Below are 20,235 nucleotides of genomic sequence, written 5' to 3' on the forward strand. Positions count from 1 at the left end.
GTTCCGGGGCCGGCGGGTTTGGGGGTTTTTGACGGGGATGGCTGCTGGGAGACGGGAAGAGGGGCAAGATGAGGGGTTGGGTGTATGGAGGCTTGGTGGGGAAGGAGAAAACAGCGAACCAAATAAAATAAAACCAAGAGCTCACCAACGTGGGCTGTTGGGTACTTCGGGTGGAGCCTCTCCTAGGTCTCCTCTCTTTCTCTCAAGCTCTCAAGCAAGAAAAGAAGAATGAAAATCTCAGAATTTTATTAATCAAACATTAAGCTAATACAATAGGAGGAGACCTCTTTATAAGGGTCTCATAAAATAACATGATTCAAATGCCCACCGGGCTACAATAAAGACTAAACCTTCATAAGGGCAAAATAGTAAACTAAGGCTTGAAATAAAAGATACATAGAAAATAACATAAGATGACATGGCAACATCAGAAATAAAGCTCCCAATCGTAGCCGTCGATCTACGATTCCTTCGCCGGTAGACCTGCCTAAAATGTCTGTCGATGACCTCATCAGATATCATATAAATATGCTTGCAAAATTTCAATACGAGATAGAGCATAGCCTAGGAATATTGAAAATTCACAGGAATTATCACTTTAGTTCAAATAACATTTGAAATTGAACAAACATACTTATATGATTTGTACTTAGATGAATTACAAACCCAACAAATGCAAGTTAACGTACTTCAACTTTGTCATGACTTTAGCATCAGAGAATGGACAGCATGACCTGCAATGCAAGGAAGCCTAACTTCGACATTCACTTTGAGGCGAGAAAAGATCGCCTAACCTATGGTTATTTTGTAGGGAAGGTTAAACATGCAATATGAGTGATGTTTCATGTATTTGGAGGTTGCCAGACGCAAATCCGACAACCATATGCGTGATGGTGTCCTTCTCGAACACTCATGTGACAATAAATAAATGGAAACCGCCGGATTTCCGCCATTTTTTGAGCATAAAGCATATGTTTTATTTTGGGTTTTGGAAATTTAAATGCATGGGTTTCTATGGATCTATGACTTTGGAGAGCCAAACATGCAACCAAGGCTTAGAGAGCTAGGGATTTTACCTCACCGGGTAGTCACGGCCCCAACTACCATACACTCGCCTTGCAAAGATGAGATTGAGGGGGAAGGTAGGAAGAAGTCCGCTATCCAGGCCACTCTGAATGTAGTCGTTGCTGTCCAAGTTGCTTCGGAAGTCTTTTTCATTGTCAAGAAATCGTCAGAGTTGATGGAGGAGGAAGAAGAAGCTCCTAGACTCTTCCTAGACGGAAATGAGAGGCCACAATAGCCTTCTAACTTCTGTTTCCCCAATCACTGATAATAGGAAGCAGCAATCTAACTCCTAGGTACTTGGTTTGGCGGGATACATGCAGGAATATGGGACACAATCTCCCTGATGTTCGATCCTATCCTAAACACGCACAAAGGCTCTCGGTTTGGCTTCTGGTTGCACGACTATTGCACGATCAGCTTTGGACGCACGCAAGAGGCCAAACATCAACCTCTTCTTCACGCATGGACGGACCGCACGTGAGTAGGAAAAGAACCTTGCTCTTCTCTCCTTCTCGACTCTGCTCAGACGGACGCAGAAGGCACGCAGGGGCTCGACAGGATAGAAAGCACACATGGACGATTCTCGCACACTTGCTTGTTCTTGGTCAGACACACAAATCATACCAAGTCAAATGTTCTTTTTCCTTGCTCTCTTGTTCTCTCTATATAGGAAAAGTGGTAAATCCCACATGATTAAATTTTTTGCCGAGATAATCTACTACAACCACTGAAATCAGACATGATTCGATAGGAAAGGACATTGTAGCAGCTCTGAATTAAATTGGAGCCGTTGGATTTGATTTCCAGATTTGGAAAGGTTAAATGAGCCCAAATTAGGCCAATTTGGTTGAAACTGAGCTCGAATTGGACTCGAACAGGATCGATTTGGGTTCGATCAAGCCAATTTAGCAAAATTTGGCTCGAAACAACGTCAAATTTGGTTCAACGAGGCTTGATTTAGTGAATCGGGTTCGATTGATCCAGATCGGGTCTGATTTGACTTGATTTGAGTCGAGTCAACGCAAAAAATGCGTACCATGATGTATTTTTATTGAGAAATTTTCCCTATGATGCTTTTTTCTTGTTTATCTTGTTTGTTTTTGAAAAATTTTGGTATCAACTTAAAAGATTCACTCAAGTGTATGCTAATCAGGGTGCCTTTAGCCATTGCATCTTAAGGTCTGAGCTGCATTGATGATCATTGCTATTAAATGAACCTTTACCAGTTATGTCAAATGGCTGAGGCCTTCAACTAATGTAGAATTTTCTGGTTTTTGGCTTTGATGTTCTATTTTCAGATTGTCTTCTCATGGAAATTTGCTTTGTTTGGCTAGTTAAGCAGTGTATCCTGCTCCATGTTCTGTATATATTTAATATTATTTTTAAAGAACATGAATATTAGGGAATTCTCATATCAGCCCTCTAGTAACATTTTTGTTCTCTCAATCAGACACTAAAAGGTTTCAATAAGGCACAAAGTGTGACGGCAAGGATCGATGCAGCAAAACTTTGGCTTAAGGATCAATATTCTCTAGAAAGAACTTGGTCCTACGGACAATACTTCCTTAGAAACCAGCTAAGATCTGATATAATGGGAGACAGCGACCTTCCTATTTGGCTAGCCGCACAAAGAGCAGTTCCTCGATATGAAGGGTTTCTGTCAGTAGTTGGACCAAGGAGAAGATTAATGAAGAAACTTCTTACTTGGGTTGGATTGGTTCCTTCAATGCCAGAAGTATCAGTTGATTTTGATAGAGATACCCATTCTTCAGAAACAGATTCGAGGTTGGTACTGGTGAAAACAATGTGGTTTGCTTGTCTGTATTTAAAATAATAACTTTTTTGCTTTATCCAGTCAATTAGGTGCTTCTGTTGTGATATAACATTAGTTGATTTGAGAGTGAAATTGAGAGTGAAATATGTCTTTCTATGATCTTATTTTGGTGTTTACAGATTACCGTTTATTTCTTATTCTCCTGTCCTCCTTTTCACGTTTTTATTTTAGTTGGGGTGTAGATACTGAATAAAGTTTGCGTGGATATGCTTTACGTCCTTTTTTTCTAGATAAATCTAACTTGAGCTTTATTTTCTATTCTGTAACACGATCATATCCTGGGCTAGATTCATACTCAAAGAGAAAATGATTGGTGTAAACCACAAACCATGATGGCCAGATCTTGTTAAAATCACTTGATGTTGGTTTTGTGAATTTTACTTGCAATTTGTCATTTTGTGGCATTGGTGCCCTGTTATATGACTAATGTCTTGTGAATTTTCTTTTTGAAAGCTTTATTATAACTTTTAGATTATGCTTGGGACATGTCCATATTCTTGAATTCAGATACCTGTTTAGGCATGCTTTTTATGATGATGAAGATATCTATATGTTACAATTTTAAAAACTTTCATTCCTTGTATGCAAGCTTAACAAAGCATATATATGGTTAGAAGCAAGTTCCCAAAACTACGATATTGTCATCATGATGCATGCATGTGCAAACCAGAATTCAGAAGCTTTGAGGTGGAATTTTGCTTTTATTTAAGACAAGGTTTCCTTGTAGTAGCTAGTCTTAATGTTAACAAAGGGATTTATTATTGAGACCATTCACGAATGCAAAAGTGGATTAAATTGATTGATTTTTATGCTCTTAACTTCTATGCATGTAATTTAACTAATGCTATTTATCACTTTAATATTTTATTTTATCGTTCAAATCAACATGAGATCTTGCTTATTATTGTTCTCTAAAACTAAACGTGCAAATGTCTTTAAGCATCTCATCTTTCCATGATTGTTTCACATCATGAAGATTTTCTTAGTTGGGGGAGCAGTGTCTTGAGTTTTCTGAGGTCAGTTGTACTGAAAAAGTTGATCAATGACATTGGTTGGGTGTGTGAAAATGGATTAGAATTCTTATAACACGGAACAACTACAGGAACTCTATAAAAACTACTGATCAATGACTGAAAAACTGAGAAGAACAATTTTAAAGATAGATTATAATTGTTTGGAAGATTACACAATAAAAAGATATACCCCAATAACTTGTTGTCCCTTCTCAGATTCTCGGTAAATCTTACCCCCACTGTTGCTTGCAATTGGCCTTCAGGTTCTTCTACAATTGCTTCTGTCTTTTTTTTTTTTCTCGAAGGAATCAGAAGTCACAGTTTGGCCGGCATTGAACTTAGTGATTGCTATCCAACGACTTAATCCTTAACCCCGTCCAAATAGCAAACCAGCTGGAACCTTCTTGTCTCGTACATAGTGGTGGAGAGGCTATAGGATGGCTGGAAACCGCAGCCACTTGAAAGAAAACTAAGAGAATATCAGTAGATCACTGCTTTCTTGACAAGAATATAATTTATCATCAAGAAATGGAAAACAGATAACCTAACGGAAGGCTTCTTGCACCTCAAATGTCTCCTCCTTGACCTAATAACCAATATATTGGACTTCTTGAATCTTTTTGAGCAACGTTGTTGCTCTCAATAGAGTATTATTTCTGCCAAACCCTCTCTTTGTGGTGCAATCAAAAATTTGGGGAGGGACCCAAATTTTTTATTACGAAATAAAACTTTTCTAAGTAATAGAAAAGACACGAAAGAACACAAATAAGCTACAAATAACTTCACTTTATAATATTAAGACACTTTCAAGATGCTTACAAACTTTGACAAATTAAAACGACTTACAAACAAAGACTCTTACAACTTGGCTCAAACAAGACACCCTAAACTTGCTTTCCAAGAGAAGAATGATACAATGGAGTGGATACTTGCGGAGAGACGAAAGAGGTTAGAAGCCGAGAAGAATGGTGGAAAGAACTCACAAGTCTCCCCAAGAGATAGAAGAAGAAGTGGAACAAGCTCGCAAGCTTTTCCAAGAAACCCGCGGGTTTACATTTCAAAAAATCATTCACATAACTTAACTTAAAACATTCAAAAACATCTATATATATATAGGCATGAGAGGGGAATACAAACAGCCCCAAAAACCTTTCACATTCTAAGCAAATAAAAGCCACATAATTCTATGCTAGGAACAAAGCACCAAAGCCACGGAAAAGCCCCCATCAGCCACAGAAACCGCCTAGCCAGGGACCCGAAGAGGTAGCCGCGGAAACCCAAGAGGCCCGCACGGAACCGAGGCACCAAGGCACGGGAAAATCACCCAGCACGGAAAACCAGCAGACAACCACGGGAACCAAAGGGTCAAGCCACGGGAACCAGGGAACTATCCACGGGAACCAAAGGGACAACAAATGGGGAAATGAACCTCAATTTATGAGCTAAAAAGGTTCTCTACTCGGCATTAATGAGCTGATATTTGTTTTGACCCATTCTTTGCCTACATCACTTTGAAGATCACTTTAGAAGGCCAACGTCCTTATGAAGTTTGATGGATTGTTGAATTTCTATGAATTGCTAGACAGATTCCGTTTGGCTAATACACAAGGGTAGATGTGGCTGGACACTGCCTTCGGTAATACCAAACTGCAGTGTTTCACTGCCGATTCCTTTGACAACCATCGGAGTGTGCTTTAGAAGCTTTGGCGCTAATGATGGCAGAATCCTGAACTCCACTATGTCTCGAGCCCCTCTTCTCCTCTTCAAAGCTTGGGGAATCTACACCAAAAATTGGTAACTCATTCCGAAAACTCAGAAACCTGTGAAAAAACTCACCAAAAAACTCTCTTTCTAAGGAAAAATCCCATTAACTTCTAGAACGCCTAGCCAATAGACTGTTCCTTGTAAGAAAATAAGAGATAAGGGCTTTATAAGTAATTTTTATTGATAGAAATAATCCTTCTATCTCTAATTATGTCAAACAGGTTTAGGAGATAAAAAATCTATCAGTATAATTTTGAGAATTCATGTAGCATAAAATTAAGTTAAGTATTATCGAGATGAGGATGCTTAGGTGGTTGAGTGGATTTACACTTAGAGACAAAATGTGCAAGTGAGTATATGCATGAAATAGTTGGAGTAGTGCCATTTGCAGATAAGGGTTGAGAGAGTCGACTTAGATGGTTTGGTCACATAAATTGTTGGCCTTATGATGACTATGGTAGGAAAGTAGATGGATTAGATCTGACTTATATTAAGTAAAATAGATGTATATCTAAAAAGACTTGGTTAGTATTAACAATGATTTGTTTATTATATTTAAATGAGAATTTGACTCTTTAGAAGACACAATGGAGAAAAATGATTCATGTAGCCAAACCCACATAATGATATAGAGACTTGTTGTTGGTGGTGGTGTTTTTTTGTCAAAAAATTATTCAAGAATCAAGATTTGTGACAAAGGGATACATACACAACAAGACAATATAACTAAAAAATAGGACATAACATTCAATGAACATAATATTGTATTCAATAAATTTTAATAAAAAAAATATAATTTTTAGTATTTTCTATTAAAACCATTGCCAAGATATATATATATATATATATTCACTTTTTGCTTTTTCAAAGCATACAGAAACCTGCCACTCTTAAATTCCGGTTTTTTTTTTGCGAAATCCACATATTATTGGCTTGATCTTGAGTCTCATCCATACCAACCATGTTAGATTGGTTGTTTCCTTATGTGTCCATCTGTTGTACTGAAACTTTCCATTAATAGGATTTTAGAGGTGTCAAAATATATCTTTTTGCTTGTTTGAAGACTGTAAAATTGATTACTCTTTATGTACAGTGGTTATGGAGGACCTCGTCTTTGTATTGCTCTCTAGTTTTTCTGTTTCCTTCTTACGAAGCCATTGGCTGGTGTCATGCTGCTTGGAACTCGTTCATTTGCAATTCAGGCTTCCATTTATACATAGATGTATCTTTATATTGAGAAGTAGTGAAATTATATGTATGACCTGCGTTGTTTTATCCTTTTGGATTTCACCTAATTTTTTAGAGGAAAGGTTTGTCCCAATTTTTTATTTTCAACAAGAACCATATTCATAAGCTTTCTATTGATAATAAACATACAGGCAGACTAAAGTGATGCCTTTTGAATTCAATCATCTTAATGTGCTTTTTTTTTCTTAATCTCATACAATTTATACAGTATAATGGTATTTCTCTTTAGGCCAAACTTCTTACAAAGAATTACTCTTAGCAACTTATGGGAACCTGCTTCAAAAGAATCTTGTGGAAACAATGTTTGGAAAATATTGAGTACTGCCGTGTCAATTTTATTTTCAAGGTCAATTCTTCAGGTATTAATCATTTGCTTATTAAATTTCATTGAAATTAGTTTCATTTATTGCAAACAATTGTTTTCATCTTTGCGTTAGGGAAGTAACGCTAAACACATGAGAGTGTACAAGTTTCAATAATTTCTTTTTAATTTCGTAACCTCCTCTGAAATGTTTTAATTGGTTTGTTGTGTTGTATCTGTTTGCTCATCTCCAAAGCATCTTCTTAAACTTTTTTTTTTCTTTTAGTTGAATAAGCAGTTGGACATTTACCAGCTTTCTAATTTTGCATCAGATATTTAACTTTCAAGTATAGTTATAAATCAGGAGCCTGCTTTTGAAGAATTGATTCTGCTTTATACTGATGAGCGAAATCAAAGGGAAGATACGGATGATGCTTTACGATTGCATTTGAAGATTTATGAGAGAATACCTATTCCAGATCTTCCGGTAACTACATAGATGACTGTTCTCTAAAGTTCCTATTATCTTTTGTGTATTTGATAGAAAATAACATCATTAATATAGATGCAATTCATATGCAGGTCATTTTTCCTCACAAGAAGCTGTCATTCAGGATTCTAGATACTGTATGTTATCTCGTTACGTCATTTATTTTTTATTTCCTATTGATTATTCTTTTGCTTTAGAAATTTATCTTAAGAAACTGTTAAGGATGATTTTATATGATGTACTTATCAATTGACAAATTTATGCTCTTAAATGTCCGTATCTTGTTGTTTTGCACGTGTAGCCTTTAACCAAATATTCTTTTTTTTCATGGTTTCATTTTTTTTTTTTGATATCATATTGTCTATTATAATCAAATCAAGAGTTTGTAGGTTAGCTTGGGAATGTTATCCATCATGAAGTTAATCTTGTCAACTCAACTTTTATATATATATAGTATCACTTTAAAATGGGATTTGCAACTTTGATAATAAAGTGTGAGCATTGAAAATTTATGTCCTGCTCTTCTAATAGTGTTTGGTCTCAAGTTAAATTTTTAGAAGACATATTGGATTGTAGGTAGTTCAATATGCCCTTAATATTTTTATCATTTATGTATGTCATTCTCTATTATTTTTGGTGATGATCTTCTTACGTAGTTTAATTAATGTTTTGTTGAAAGCTTCTCCTAACCATTGTCTTTGGATTATATATTATTAGCAATCAATTTTGTGTTGGCCAACAAATCCATATGGTTTGATGTTTTAAAAGTTTGAGTCATTGTCTTAGATAATATGGAGTGGCACATCAAATTTGTAGATAACATTGTTGGTAAAGAAATTGATCATGTGCTTCACATTGATTGATTTGAATGGAGTAGCTTAAGTAACTTAGAAAAAAAAAATAGCCACCACTTGGATGAAGCGATGTCCAGCAGATAATGTTAAGATTGATGGGTCCAAAAATTTGCATGATGCCACAACTGTTATTTGTCGTCTTGTCGCGTTCGATTGAATTGATTGTGGAATGGGATTGGAGGTCAACGGCGAGAAGGTCTAAGGGTAGGGGCTTGAAACCTTGCCCAATAGGGCAAGACAGCCCATTATTATTCTTTTGTGATTTGGATTATTATCATAATGCAAGCCCTATCAACTTCACCCTTTTTGTTTTCCCGCATTATATGTTTTATTGTGTATTTTGCATTTTTATTACTAGATTCCCTATTTTTATTCTCTCAGTTGATTTGATTTCATTGTGCGACGACATAATGTCATTGGGGGAGGAATGTGAAGGAAATTTTGAACTATAAGATGAGTTTGCACGTGCTTTAATGTGGGTTGACTTGTGATGCATTTGCATAAAAAAGTCTCGCATGAATTATTATGGGATTCAATTTGTCAAAAGTCTCATTAACAAAAGTGCATAATTTTTCTCAAAGCGCAATATTATATTAAGAAAATGATGAGAGTACAACAGGGGCAATTAAGTAGAATTGTATGCTATAAAGAAAATTACAAACGAGCATACATAAAGTGTGAAGTGGATGTATGAAATATTTAATAGTACTGAAAAGCAACAAAGCATAATGAGAGCTCAATTGGATGGTCTTGTTTAAAGCTTGGTGAAGGATAGAGAATGGTGATATATTTTCTTCTGATTGCAACCCTATTTGGTAAATAGGACGTGGAACCTTCTATTAATCAAAACGTCATCACTTATTTTACTCCCAGCAGAATCATCTTATTGTTGAGTATCATGACTGTTTGAGTCTTCACTAATGGGATGTAGAGGGGGAATAATCACAAACGGAGAATCAAAAACTATCCTTTTATTAACATAAGATGTAAGAACCATGTTTTAAGGCAAGCAAAGTTGGGAACAATATATTAAAGTTCTTATGGGGCAACAATCAAACTTGAAGAGTTGATGAATGAGCAGCAACCATCGCGGAATTAATTATAGTCTAACCATTTAAGTGAACATCTTGCATTTAAACATTTAATTTTCTAAAAAATGGGAAATTTTTTTTAAAAGAACAATTAGGGGAACGCCTTCAAAAACTACCTTATTCCAGCAATTAGAAGACCTTGAACCAATTTATATTTTTATCTTCCATCGGTAACATAATGTCCATTCATTCAAAACTCTAACCACAGAAGATCTTGAAAGCTGAGTCGCAGCAGTATCCATTTGTAAAGTTTTACCAAAGATAAAACCTAAAAGAGTGCGAAGTGGATTGGTTGAATAAATACAGTGGAAGGCAAGAAAATGCAACCCGGACTGGAGTGTTGGAGGTTCTACAAATGCATTAAATTAAAGAACCAGTAAAGCATGTGCATTGGAAAACGATTGGCATAATAAGTACACATGGGGAAGAGTCATGTGTAGTCTGTATTTGAAGAAAATATTATAATAATATTGTCATAATCAATCAATCTAGTGGAATAATTGTTCATCAAGTGTAGGTTTGAAAATATTTTTTTCGGAATAATTACTCTTCAATCTATTGGAATCAATGTAGTAGGTTTCCCTTGAAAGGAAGATGGTTTCGTGTGCTGTAATGGAATGGAATCTTGATTAAATATAAAAGAAAAGGGTGGCAGAAGAGGGGTACAATTCTGAACCTGAAAGTCCACCCACCACTTTAGCAAGAGTATGATGACTGAGAACAAACGCAGTATCCAAAGAATGGTAGGATGGGTCTCTGAGCTAGTAGTAACCATTGACACTAGAGACGAAGGACAACTTGGAGGAACCTCTGCACTCGTAGGCAAGGCTAGATGGGACTGCAAAGGAATAGGGATTGACGTGGGGAGAGTTGGTGAGAGCAGCCTAGAAGAGATAAGGATAAGAGCGGCATGAATCTAGAACAGGGGAAGAAAGATGCTAAAAAAGTATAACACAATCAATAAGAGAGAATGAGTGCATGGATGAACCATAGTTGGCCCTAGAGCGGCCATTTTATGAAGCAAGCGCGAGACTCGTGGTGGCACATGCATGCGCGCATTCGTGGGTGCATATATTCGTGGGAGCGCTCGATTACACATGGCAACGCATAATACATAAGAGTGCAAAGATGAGACAGCTAGCGTGTAAGATATTTGATGGGTAACGAGAGCTTGGGTAGTGCGGCAACGCCTTGGAGAGAAGGATAAACCTTGTGGGTCTATGTTCTTGTTTGACAAATCTGACTTAGGCTACTTGGTTAACTAATATGGGTTATTTCCTGTTCAAAATTTCTTCTTTGGATTAGCAAATATTTCATCAAGGTTCTTCTAAGTGTATATTATGGCATGTTTTCAATGTTTCACACTGAATGCTTTATGATGCATCTTGCATCATTTTTTGATGTAAACTTGTTTTTAGCATTGCTTTGCATGTCTTAAGATTCATTACTTTGCATAATTTATTATGCGTTAAATTGCATATTTTATAATGTGGATGCAACATATTTTTTTATGTTCCACTTTGCACTGCTTTTGAGCATTGTATATTGCATTATTTTTTTTTATATTTTTTGGTGTATAATGTCACACATTTTGATGAACCAGTTTGTACATTTTTTTGGTGCAACTCTATGTTCATTTTCACTTGCAAGGCTACCTATTTTTGCGGCTTATCAACTACGAGTTTCCCGTAATCTGTGCTACAAATTTATATCAATAGTTTTTGTTGCATGCTTTTTGAGTTAATTTTTCTCTTTTGTTCATCAACAAACTTGAGTTTAGGATCACTTATTGTCATTATTTTATGCTAACAATCTTATTTTTATCCAGTGGTAGATAAAATTATAGAGAGTCGCCTTAGATGGTTTGGTCACATAAAATATCGGTCTTCCAATGACCCGATTAGGAGAGTAGATGTATTGGATTTGGCCTATGTTACGAGAGGTAGTGGTAGACCTACAAAGGTTTGGTTAAAAAATATTAGAAATGACAATTTTTAAATTAGATTTAAATAAGAATTTGACTCTTAATAAGACAAAATGGAGAAAAAGGATTTATGTAGCCGATCCCACATAGTGGGATAAATGTTTGATGTTATTATTGTTGTTGTACTTTTTTTTTGTCCAAAAAATTAAGGCAAATTTTGGTACATGAAGATTTACATGCAAAATAGAGCATGTCTGGGTGTTATGCGGGCCACTGTAAGTAGTCTATCACCGCATTAAGGTGAAATGCGTATGGGTGATACTCGAAACACTTGGATGCGGGTTGACTTTTCCTGCTACACCAAAAATGGGGCGTTTGAACTGCATGCAAAATGCTCAATCTCATCCTCCATTTTACTTGTCTCTTTTGGATTTTTGCAATAGAGATGGAGTGAGATGGAGGTGCAAAGAGCTTGAGAGAAAATGAAATAGAGTTGCTTGAGCCATGCATGAGGGAGAAATGTGGAAGAGGGGAGAAGAGATGGAGAGGAATAATGAGAAGGTGAGGGAGAGGGATTATATATATATATAATACGAAATGGTCATTTAGCCATCCATATGCCTTTTATAGCAGTAGGTGTGAAAAGCAAATAAATTGAAAGGATGGGGAATAAATTCATTTTTATTTTTTGGGTTTGAAAAGAAGTTTTGCCCTACCAGGATACAACATTGAACCTGTGCCGGCCAAGAAAGTGTTTTCTCTTAGCAGTTTTACTTGACAGCATTTTCTTAACTGCTACATATTGCAGAAATTGAAGTCTTAGATAGCATGTTTTAAGATGCAAAGATCCACTACAACCATTTCTATGACTCTCTACTTATATTTTTGCATTTTTCCTTGTTTTAGCTTGCCTATAAGAAACCGCCTTACATTTGATTTAGTGCTACATCTCATTATCATTTGTTGATATCCACTTTTACGTGTGCTCTTTCTCTATTCATTGGTTTCTATTTGCTATGCTTTATGTTGCAGGTACGTTTGGATGTCGCAAGCATACTTGGGTTATTGGCATTCTTTCTGAATTACAAATTTGAAAACATCCTCTCTTCTCCGTAAGTATTACATATTTTATCCCCTATGAACATAAGGAGCTTGATCTATATTATATGGATGTTTGTTACTTGTAAAGATGCTCTTAGTTTCCTTCACACTTTTTTTCATCAGAAAGGTAGACATATATGGAGAATCCTATTTTGTTTAATGGATGATACCGGGTTGTACTTTTTATTTTTTTATTGTGAAAAGTCTTTATATTATTCATTGGTTGATTTTTATGCTTGATTGTATCGGGAACCTGCACCCTAAAATAAAATAAATCTAATTCAATCATACATGTTGTATAGGGAAAAATATTTGGGCATATAAAAAATAAAATGCAAGTTTTGTTATTAAATTAATACTTAAATAAAATTTTTTCTGTGTATTATGCTATACTTGATCATAAAATATTTTAAATTCATTAGGGACCGAAAAATTTTCCTTCAGATTTTCTGGCAACATTGCTCTAGAAGATTCATTTTTTCATAAAGTTCCCCTTTAGAACAATCTCTAGAAGCTGGTCCAGCAGGCTGGCCAGATTCTCAAACATCTCACGATACTCCACCATTGTCCTCTCTTGCATTAGGGTGAAGAACTACTCATAAAAGTCCCCTCCCCTGCTGGTTCGGAAACGCTCCAACAAGCCATCCTTAAACTCTCTCCAGGTTAGTATGGGTCGCCTCGTATCCCTCCACACATATCATGCTAAGACTTTCCCCTCCAAGCACATTCTGGCAGTCGTTATTCTCTCCTCCTCCGTCAACCTATTGACGGTAAATGACCTTTCCACCCTGTATATCTACCCCTGGAATCATAATAAGCTTTTTTCCTTTCAAATTCAACACCCCTTTGGTTATAATCAGCCCATTTCCTTTCAAATTCTATCACTCTCCTCTCAAATTCAGCACCCCTTCATTCATGCCTTACCCCCTTCACACCTCTCCCCATACCCTCTACCCAACTACTCCCTAGGAATAGGCTATAGGAGAGGCATTTTCTCTTCTCCCTCCAAAATCTCCACTTCTTGATCTTCCTTTTGCCTTATCGGGTTAGGGTTTTTCCCACTTCCTTGACTGCCGGTGGCTACCCTCACCTCTGATGACGCCGTCTTGGGTTGACCCTCGAGCAACTTCTTCAACATCTCCTCCAAGATGGAAACTTTCTCATTGATCTTCTCATGGATAGCTAAAATTGGACTTTTGAAATATGAAAATTGATTTTGGAGATCCGAAATTTCAGATTTCAATTATCCGATCTCCCCCTCCAACACTTCTACCTTTCTTCCCGCCATAGGTACCAGGATCAAGACTCCAAACAGCAAAAAATAGTAATTCTAGTCTTCAAACAGCTGTAATCAGCATTTTTGAGGGGAAAACGCAGCAAAAATTGGCAAGGAAAAGCTTCACTTTCAGCCCAGGACACTGCTTTGCTACCAATTGATAGGAAGTGATGCAATTTTAGCAAAACTAAAGAACGACACAAGAAATTTAGGGAGAAGAACACACAAGAATTTTTTTTTTCTCAAGATATATGAAAGAAAATAACAAGATACAGTTGGATCTTCAATTGGAGAGGAAGATCCGGCTCTCTCAAATCCCTACCCGGCAACTATAGCCCTCACAACCTAAGAAATTCTAATTTCAGCAAAGTCAAAACATAGTTTTGAAATCACCCTATTGTTAGCCTTAAATATGCTCCCCTAATTCCCTCCCAAATCAGTGCTCCTTTGCCTAAATAATTCTATCTCATATTTTAATTCAAATTAGATCTATTGCCCTAAATAGTTCCCTCCCAATTATAGTTAAAATTTTCCTAAATAATTCCCCTTTGATTAAGAACCTTCCTAAACAACTCCCTCTCAATTAACTTCCTAATTCCTTCCCAAACAAATCGGCCTATCCATCACTTTTATAGTAAATGTCAACACAATGCAGATTTTGTTGTTAATATTATTTTGAAATATTGATGTTGTGAGGGCATTGGATGTCGATATTGAGATGTCATCGGGCATTGCGAAACTCTAGTCGCGATATGCCAAAGAGAAATGAAAATGGGAATGTTTAGGGAATGGGGTATTAAGTGTGAGCGATTGATTTGGGGCTTTGAAGATGAAATAAGAAATTTATTTATTTTTACTAAATAAAAAATGTCATACTATAAATTATATCTAAAAAAAATTTATAAAATATTTTAGGCACATGTCCAAGTTAGTTTTTATAATTATTTAACTGGACACGCCTTTGATGTGTCTAACACATGTTAAAGGCACGTCAAATTCATGATGTGTCTGATGCATGTCGGATACTGCATGCCTCTTTGAGGAGAAGTGTCGGTGCATCATAAGTTAAGAGCTCTTGATTTTAGAGGGATATCAAATGAGCCTAGAATTCTCATTGAGGCTAATATAGGCTCCATTGGGGCAAATGCTGTTCATAACTGCTTATGTGGACAGGTTTGGTAGAAGCAAAGTTAATTATATATATTTCTTTACCTGGCAGTGAAGCTCAGCTGATTAAGCTATGACCTAGTATCGTTAAAGTTTTGTCAACCAAAAAATTAAAAACTCACCATGCAACCCCAACCATGGACTTCCATCATGCTGGCGGGTCAACATTTTGGTCTTTTCTACAATTATAGCATTACAAAGTGGGATTTATGTTAATTTAGTAAAAACAGTGTTTTTTTAAAATTAAATAGCTTTGAGATTATAAATTTGGCAAATTTTCTGTTTATATTTTTTATTTTCTTGTTTAGTTTGATTCTGTATTCTTCTACGTGGCCCATCTAAATGTATATGGATCACGAGGATATGTTCATTCTCAGGGAATTATGTTGTTGAACCTGGATTGGACAAGGTGGTACAATGTAAAAGAAAAAAAAGAAAATCTTGTTGTTATTGTACATTGATATCTTTCTTATTCTGTTTATTTCCAATTTTCTGATATTTCATTGTGGTTATTCCTTCGGTGATCTGCAATAATATGATATAAATTCTTATCCAGATCTGCAGTTTTGCTTGATGTAATTGGCACCACTGCACTTATAGTGTATGTGAGCCGTGTGGTCCTAGGTTACAAGCAGACTTGGGATAGATATCAGGTTTCATTTCCTGTCCTCTTAACATGTCATTATATAGCTACATTCAATTTTGACTATCCTGAAATGCTTTTTGTTATTTTACAATATCTTGTTTATGTGCTTTAGTAAATTGCTCTTTAGAATTAGGATACATTGTTTTTTATAATTTTGTGTTATTTTGTAGGTCCACTTCTTTGATTGTTTGAAACCATGTAATTCATTTTCTGTCATCAATATTAGGAGAGTACTTAGCCGTCTCCCCACATATAATAGTCAAAACTAAAAAATCCAGGTGGAAACATACAGGATATGTTTTCAACATTTAAGTGTTAGGGTACTAACCTAGAGGTTTGCTATACATTCTGTTTTACATGCAAAAATTTCATCCTATGCTTTTTCCATTTATCCTCTATGGCAAGCGATGTTAAGTACTAGGAAATTTTGTAGCTATTATATTCTTTTGATGATGTCTACTTGATTACTATTGTATGAACTACCTAGAGGCCTTAGAAAACAGGTATTGTATAAATTTTCGTCTTCATTCCATATGTGGTGGGCATTTCTTTGGACACAAATGTTCTTGCTAGACACTATGAATGAAGTTCCACTATACAGTTCAATTTTTGTTTTGTTATAACCACATTCCAGAAAAAAAGGTTAAGTTGGGTGCCATTCTGGTGGAAGTGCAGGAGAGCTTTCTTTATTGTGCAAACTTCTTCATCTGCTTATTGAAGTATTTGAAATGGCTTGAACAGGAGAGATTTTTCCTATTGGGTTCGATGGTTTTCCAAATATCTGTCTGCAGAAATTGTTCTCTAGTGTTATGTTTTCGGAGTAGTAAAAGATCACTTGAAGTAGTCGTGGGAATATTGACTAAATGCGAGAATGAGTAAATGCCTTTTCTATGGAAATATCAAGCTGAAAACACTTGCAGTTTTAATACCAAAGAGGTCTGGGGGTAATCTAAAGTTGGCGTAATTTATGTAGAAGCCAATTTTGTAAAAATCTAACTTCAACGGTAGAATGGGAAACCATAGCAACACAGAAAACTTCCTATCTTATTTTGTTAGAGTTAATGAGAATTTGAATTTGCACTTGAAAGAAAGATTGTGAATTTTCAAGAGAAAATAATGACTTATTTTTTGAAGTGTTGCACGATTGTTAGAGCCAAACTTCAGTTTATTTTTAGTCCGTTCAACATTCTCAAATTCTGTTTTTGAACATCTAGTATTTAGGGTTGTTTGACAACAACATTTGTGCAGAATTTAATTACGATTTAGTATAAATCCTGCCAAACGAGACTTGAGTCCCGTAATTCTCACTACCAGATTAATCTGTTGTGCACCGATTTTTGGCCTAAATCCCAGATTTACTAAATTCTGGAATTCGACAGATTTACGAGATTTGGTCGAAGAAGGCGAAAGGGATAAAGATTATTTCTTTTGCAACAACCGAGCTCCCGTCATGACTTCCGATGATACGGACATCCGACGATGGACGATATTCACAGGAAGAGTCGAAGATCAACAGTCGAGATCACTCCGTTCTATTTTAGTTTATTAATTGTATTTTGATTTAATTTTTTAATTTTCCCTTTTTACCCTTTTATTTAAGAGTCATGTCTTATGTAAGCCCAAGGGGCAAATGTGTATTTTAGTTTCTTTTGAGGCCTATATATAGAGGCCCCTTCTCTTGTATTAGGCATGATGGAATTATAATAAAAATGTGTTCTACACTTGTGCTCTTTTGGGAGGACGATAGTGAGATTCCTATGGGAAGGAATCCGAGTTTTCACCAGCCGCGGGATGGATCCGGGCTCGTGGCTTGAAGTCCCTTAGATAAGGGCAACGGATCACCCGTCAGTCTTCGGAAGAGTCCAAGGCTCGCGGTTTTATCTTTTATCTTGTGTTTCTTTGTTTTTTATTCCTTCTTGTTGCTTCTAGTCGCCATCTTCATCCTCTCCCTACTTCCACCAAACTGGCCTTAGCTCCATCACCACTCACGGCCAAGCCACAAGCCGTCGGCCCTCCCATTGGTTTCCCTCCCAACCCCCTTGCCATTAAGCCTTTCCTAAATTAGTTTTCATATTTTAGGTAACTATCTTAATGATCAAATTCAATTCTATTAGAATTTGAATAGTTGCCTAATTTATAAATCATATTTTAGGAAACTTACTAATTCATAGCCTATTTAAATTTTGAGTTAAATTAGGATGAAATCTTTCATTCCAAATTTAATTTATTAATTTAGGAAATCTTTGAATGCCTCATTAATGCCTCCTTTATTCCCTTCCTTTTCTTGCAAAATTAATTTGGGAAATATTTCCTTTCAATTCTTCCAATCCAAATTTGAAATTTGAATTATTTCCTTAAATAGGATTCTATTTTAGGAAAATCCTCCAATCTAATTCAAATTAACAAATAAATTAGATTGGAATTAATTTCCTTTTCTTAAGTTGGGGTTCTCAAAGAGGCAAGTAACTAAAGCTTTCCCCAATTCCCTCTCTCCCCAATTCAAATCTTCCCCATTAATTCCTAGGCCCATTAATGATCCTCAAATCAATCAATCAAAGCCCAATTAATTCCTTCCCTTAAGGCTGAGATTATTGTCAGACTTTTGAATCCGTTTTCCTCCCTATTCAAGTTCAAATTTATTAGAATTAAATTCCTTTTTCCCCTCCTCCCTATTGCCAGCCACTTCCCCATCTCCTTCCCTTAAACTAGTTGACCAAGCCCTTATTTCATCTCCCCCAACACCAATTCCTGCAGGTTTTCACATTGCAAGCTTGCTGTCCTGCATACAAAAACCTATCCTTTGATGTCCCGAAGGAGATTAAGTGTTGTCCTGAATGTCTCGTGGCTTCTCCTTGCTGTCCAGAATTCTTGTAGGCAGATTTCTCTCTGCTGTCCTCAAATTTCAGCAGGGATACTCACTGCTCCGCTTACTAGACGGCTTTTCCCTTGCATGCCAGAAAATTCGAGCCAGGATCCTTGCTGTCTAGTCCTCCGGAAAGGCGTCACTGGTTGCCAGAAGCTCCAGTACATCAAATCTTGATGTTCGTTCTACATCATCCAATCTGACATTGTTAAAGGAGGTGAAGCAGCTCCTTCAGCGACTCTATCAACACAATTTCACATGAAGCCTTCAAAGTTTACACGAAGCACGCGAGGTCAAAGCAACAACGAAGAAATGGCGATGAGGAAAAGTAACAACAACGAAGAAATAGAGAAGATGAAAAGCATACCCCAGGCGGACTCGGTCTAAATTAGAAATTAATCTAAATTAACATAATTTAAATTATTTATAATTAATTAGATTAAATAAATAATTATTATTATGATGGGTAGTATAATTAGAAGTAAATAATCTAATTTAGCTGTTCAAATAGAAATATATAGGGGTGTCAATTTTTTACACGATCCGAAACACGACCTGAACTCGACCCAAAAAAATCTGGGTTAGGGTCAACCCGGACCCGAAACGGGTCGGGTTCGGGTTCATGCGTCGTCTCCTTCCAACTTCGTCTCCTGTACTCACGGCTTCGTCTCCTTCCCTCATGGCTTCGTCTCTTTCCCTCACAACTTCGCCTCCAGTTCGTCTTTCAATTCTCACAGGAAGCCCTAATCCTATACGCAAACACGAATCGGCTGCGTCGTATTTACATATGTACCAAATATAAAATTTCGAGGTTGTGCCTCGTACTGCCTCAAGGCGTTACGCTCTGATGTGTACGCCTCGTGCAAAAAAATCGTACGCTTCGCTGAATGGTTCAAGGCGTAAACCCCGATATGCATGACCCTATATACACCACTTCCCCCTCGACTTGAGGCGTGATTTAATGCGGACGTCTCGTCCGCTTTTTTAATGATTGGTTCGAGTTAACCCAGCAACCCGAAATTGACTCAAAAATTCGTATTTGACCCGAAAACCCATTTTGACCCGAAATTCGAAGATTTACCCAATTTTTTACCAGAAAACTAGCAATTTTGGGTCAACCCCGGGTCATTCGTGTCGGGTCGGGTTGACCCGGACCCGAATCGTGTCAGGTTCAGGTCCGAAAACCTGACCCATTTTTAAAAACGGGTCGGGTTCGGGTTGACCAGAATAGTGCCGAGTCAGTTCCAGGTTCGACCCAAACCCGACCCGTTGATCTGAATTGACACCCTAGAAATATATACTAATGAATATACATAATGGATTGTTGGCTGTACAAAAAAATATAAAAAAAAAATTTCTTTTCAAAGCAACCGACATACCTTCAAGCCGTCCCCATCTCGCCGAAAAAACGCACCTCTTCGGAGGCACCGACAATTCAAAGTGATAAAAAGGAAGGAATCTCGTGAAAAAAAAAACTTACGCTCGCTCATTCGGTTCCCTCATCGCTGTTCGACTTCGTTGCTTCGCACAAGCGTCTAGGGTTCGCCGTTCATCTTCCCCTTCCGTCGTTGTTTTTCGGCTCCGTTGCTTCACGGGAG

The 20,235-nt window shown here is 36.7% G+C and overlaps 1 protein-coding gene across 1 annotated transcript in view; it reads left to right on the forward strand.

The window, feature by feature from the left end:
* LOC110114912 overlaps nt 1-20,235 on the forward strand; it is a 69,313-nt gene that overhangs the window by 14,304 nt on the left and 34,774 nt on the right. The window contains exons 5-10 of the mRNA XM_020847956.2: nt 2,516-2,850; nt 7,154-7,283; nt 7,590-7,712; nt 7,808-7,852; nt 12,617-12,696; nt 15,685-15,781. Of these exons, the coding sequence (XP_020703615.1) occupies nt 2,516-2,850; nt 7,154-7,283; nt 7,590-7,712; nt 7,808-7,852; nt 12,617-12,696; nt 15,685-15,781 (810 nt within the window). The remainder of the gene's footprint in view (nt 1-2,515; nt 2,851-7,153; nt 7,284-7,589; nt 7,713-7,807; nt 7,853-12,616; nt 12,697-15,684; nt 15,782-20,235) is intronic.

The sequence above is a fragment of the Dendrobium catenatum genome, unplaced genomic scaffold (assembly GCF_001605985.2).
Source record: "Dendrobium catenatum unplaced genomic scaffold, ASM160598v2 fragScaff_scaffold_133, whole genome shotgun sequence".
NCBI classification, from domain to species: domain Eukaryota; kingdom Viridiplantae; phylum Streptophyta; class Magnoliopsida; order Asparagales; family Orchidaceae; genus Dendrobium; species Dendrobium catenatum.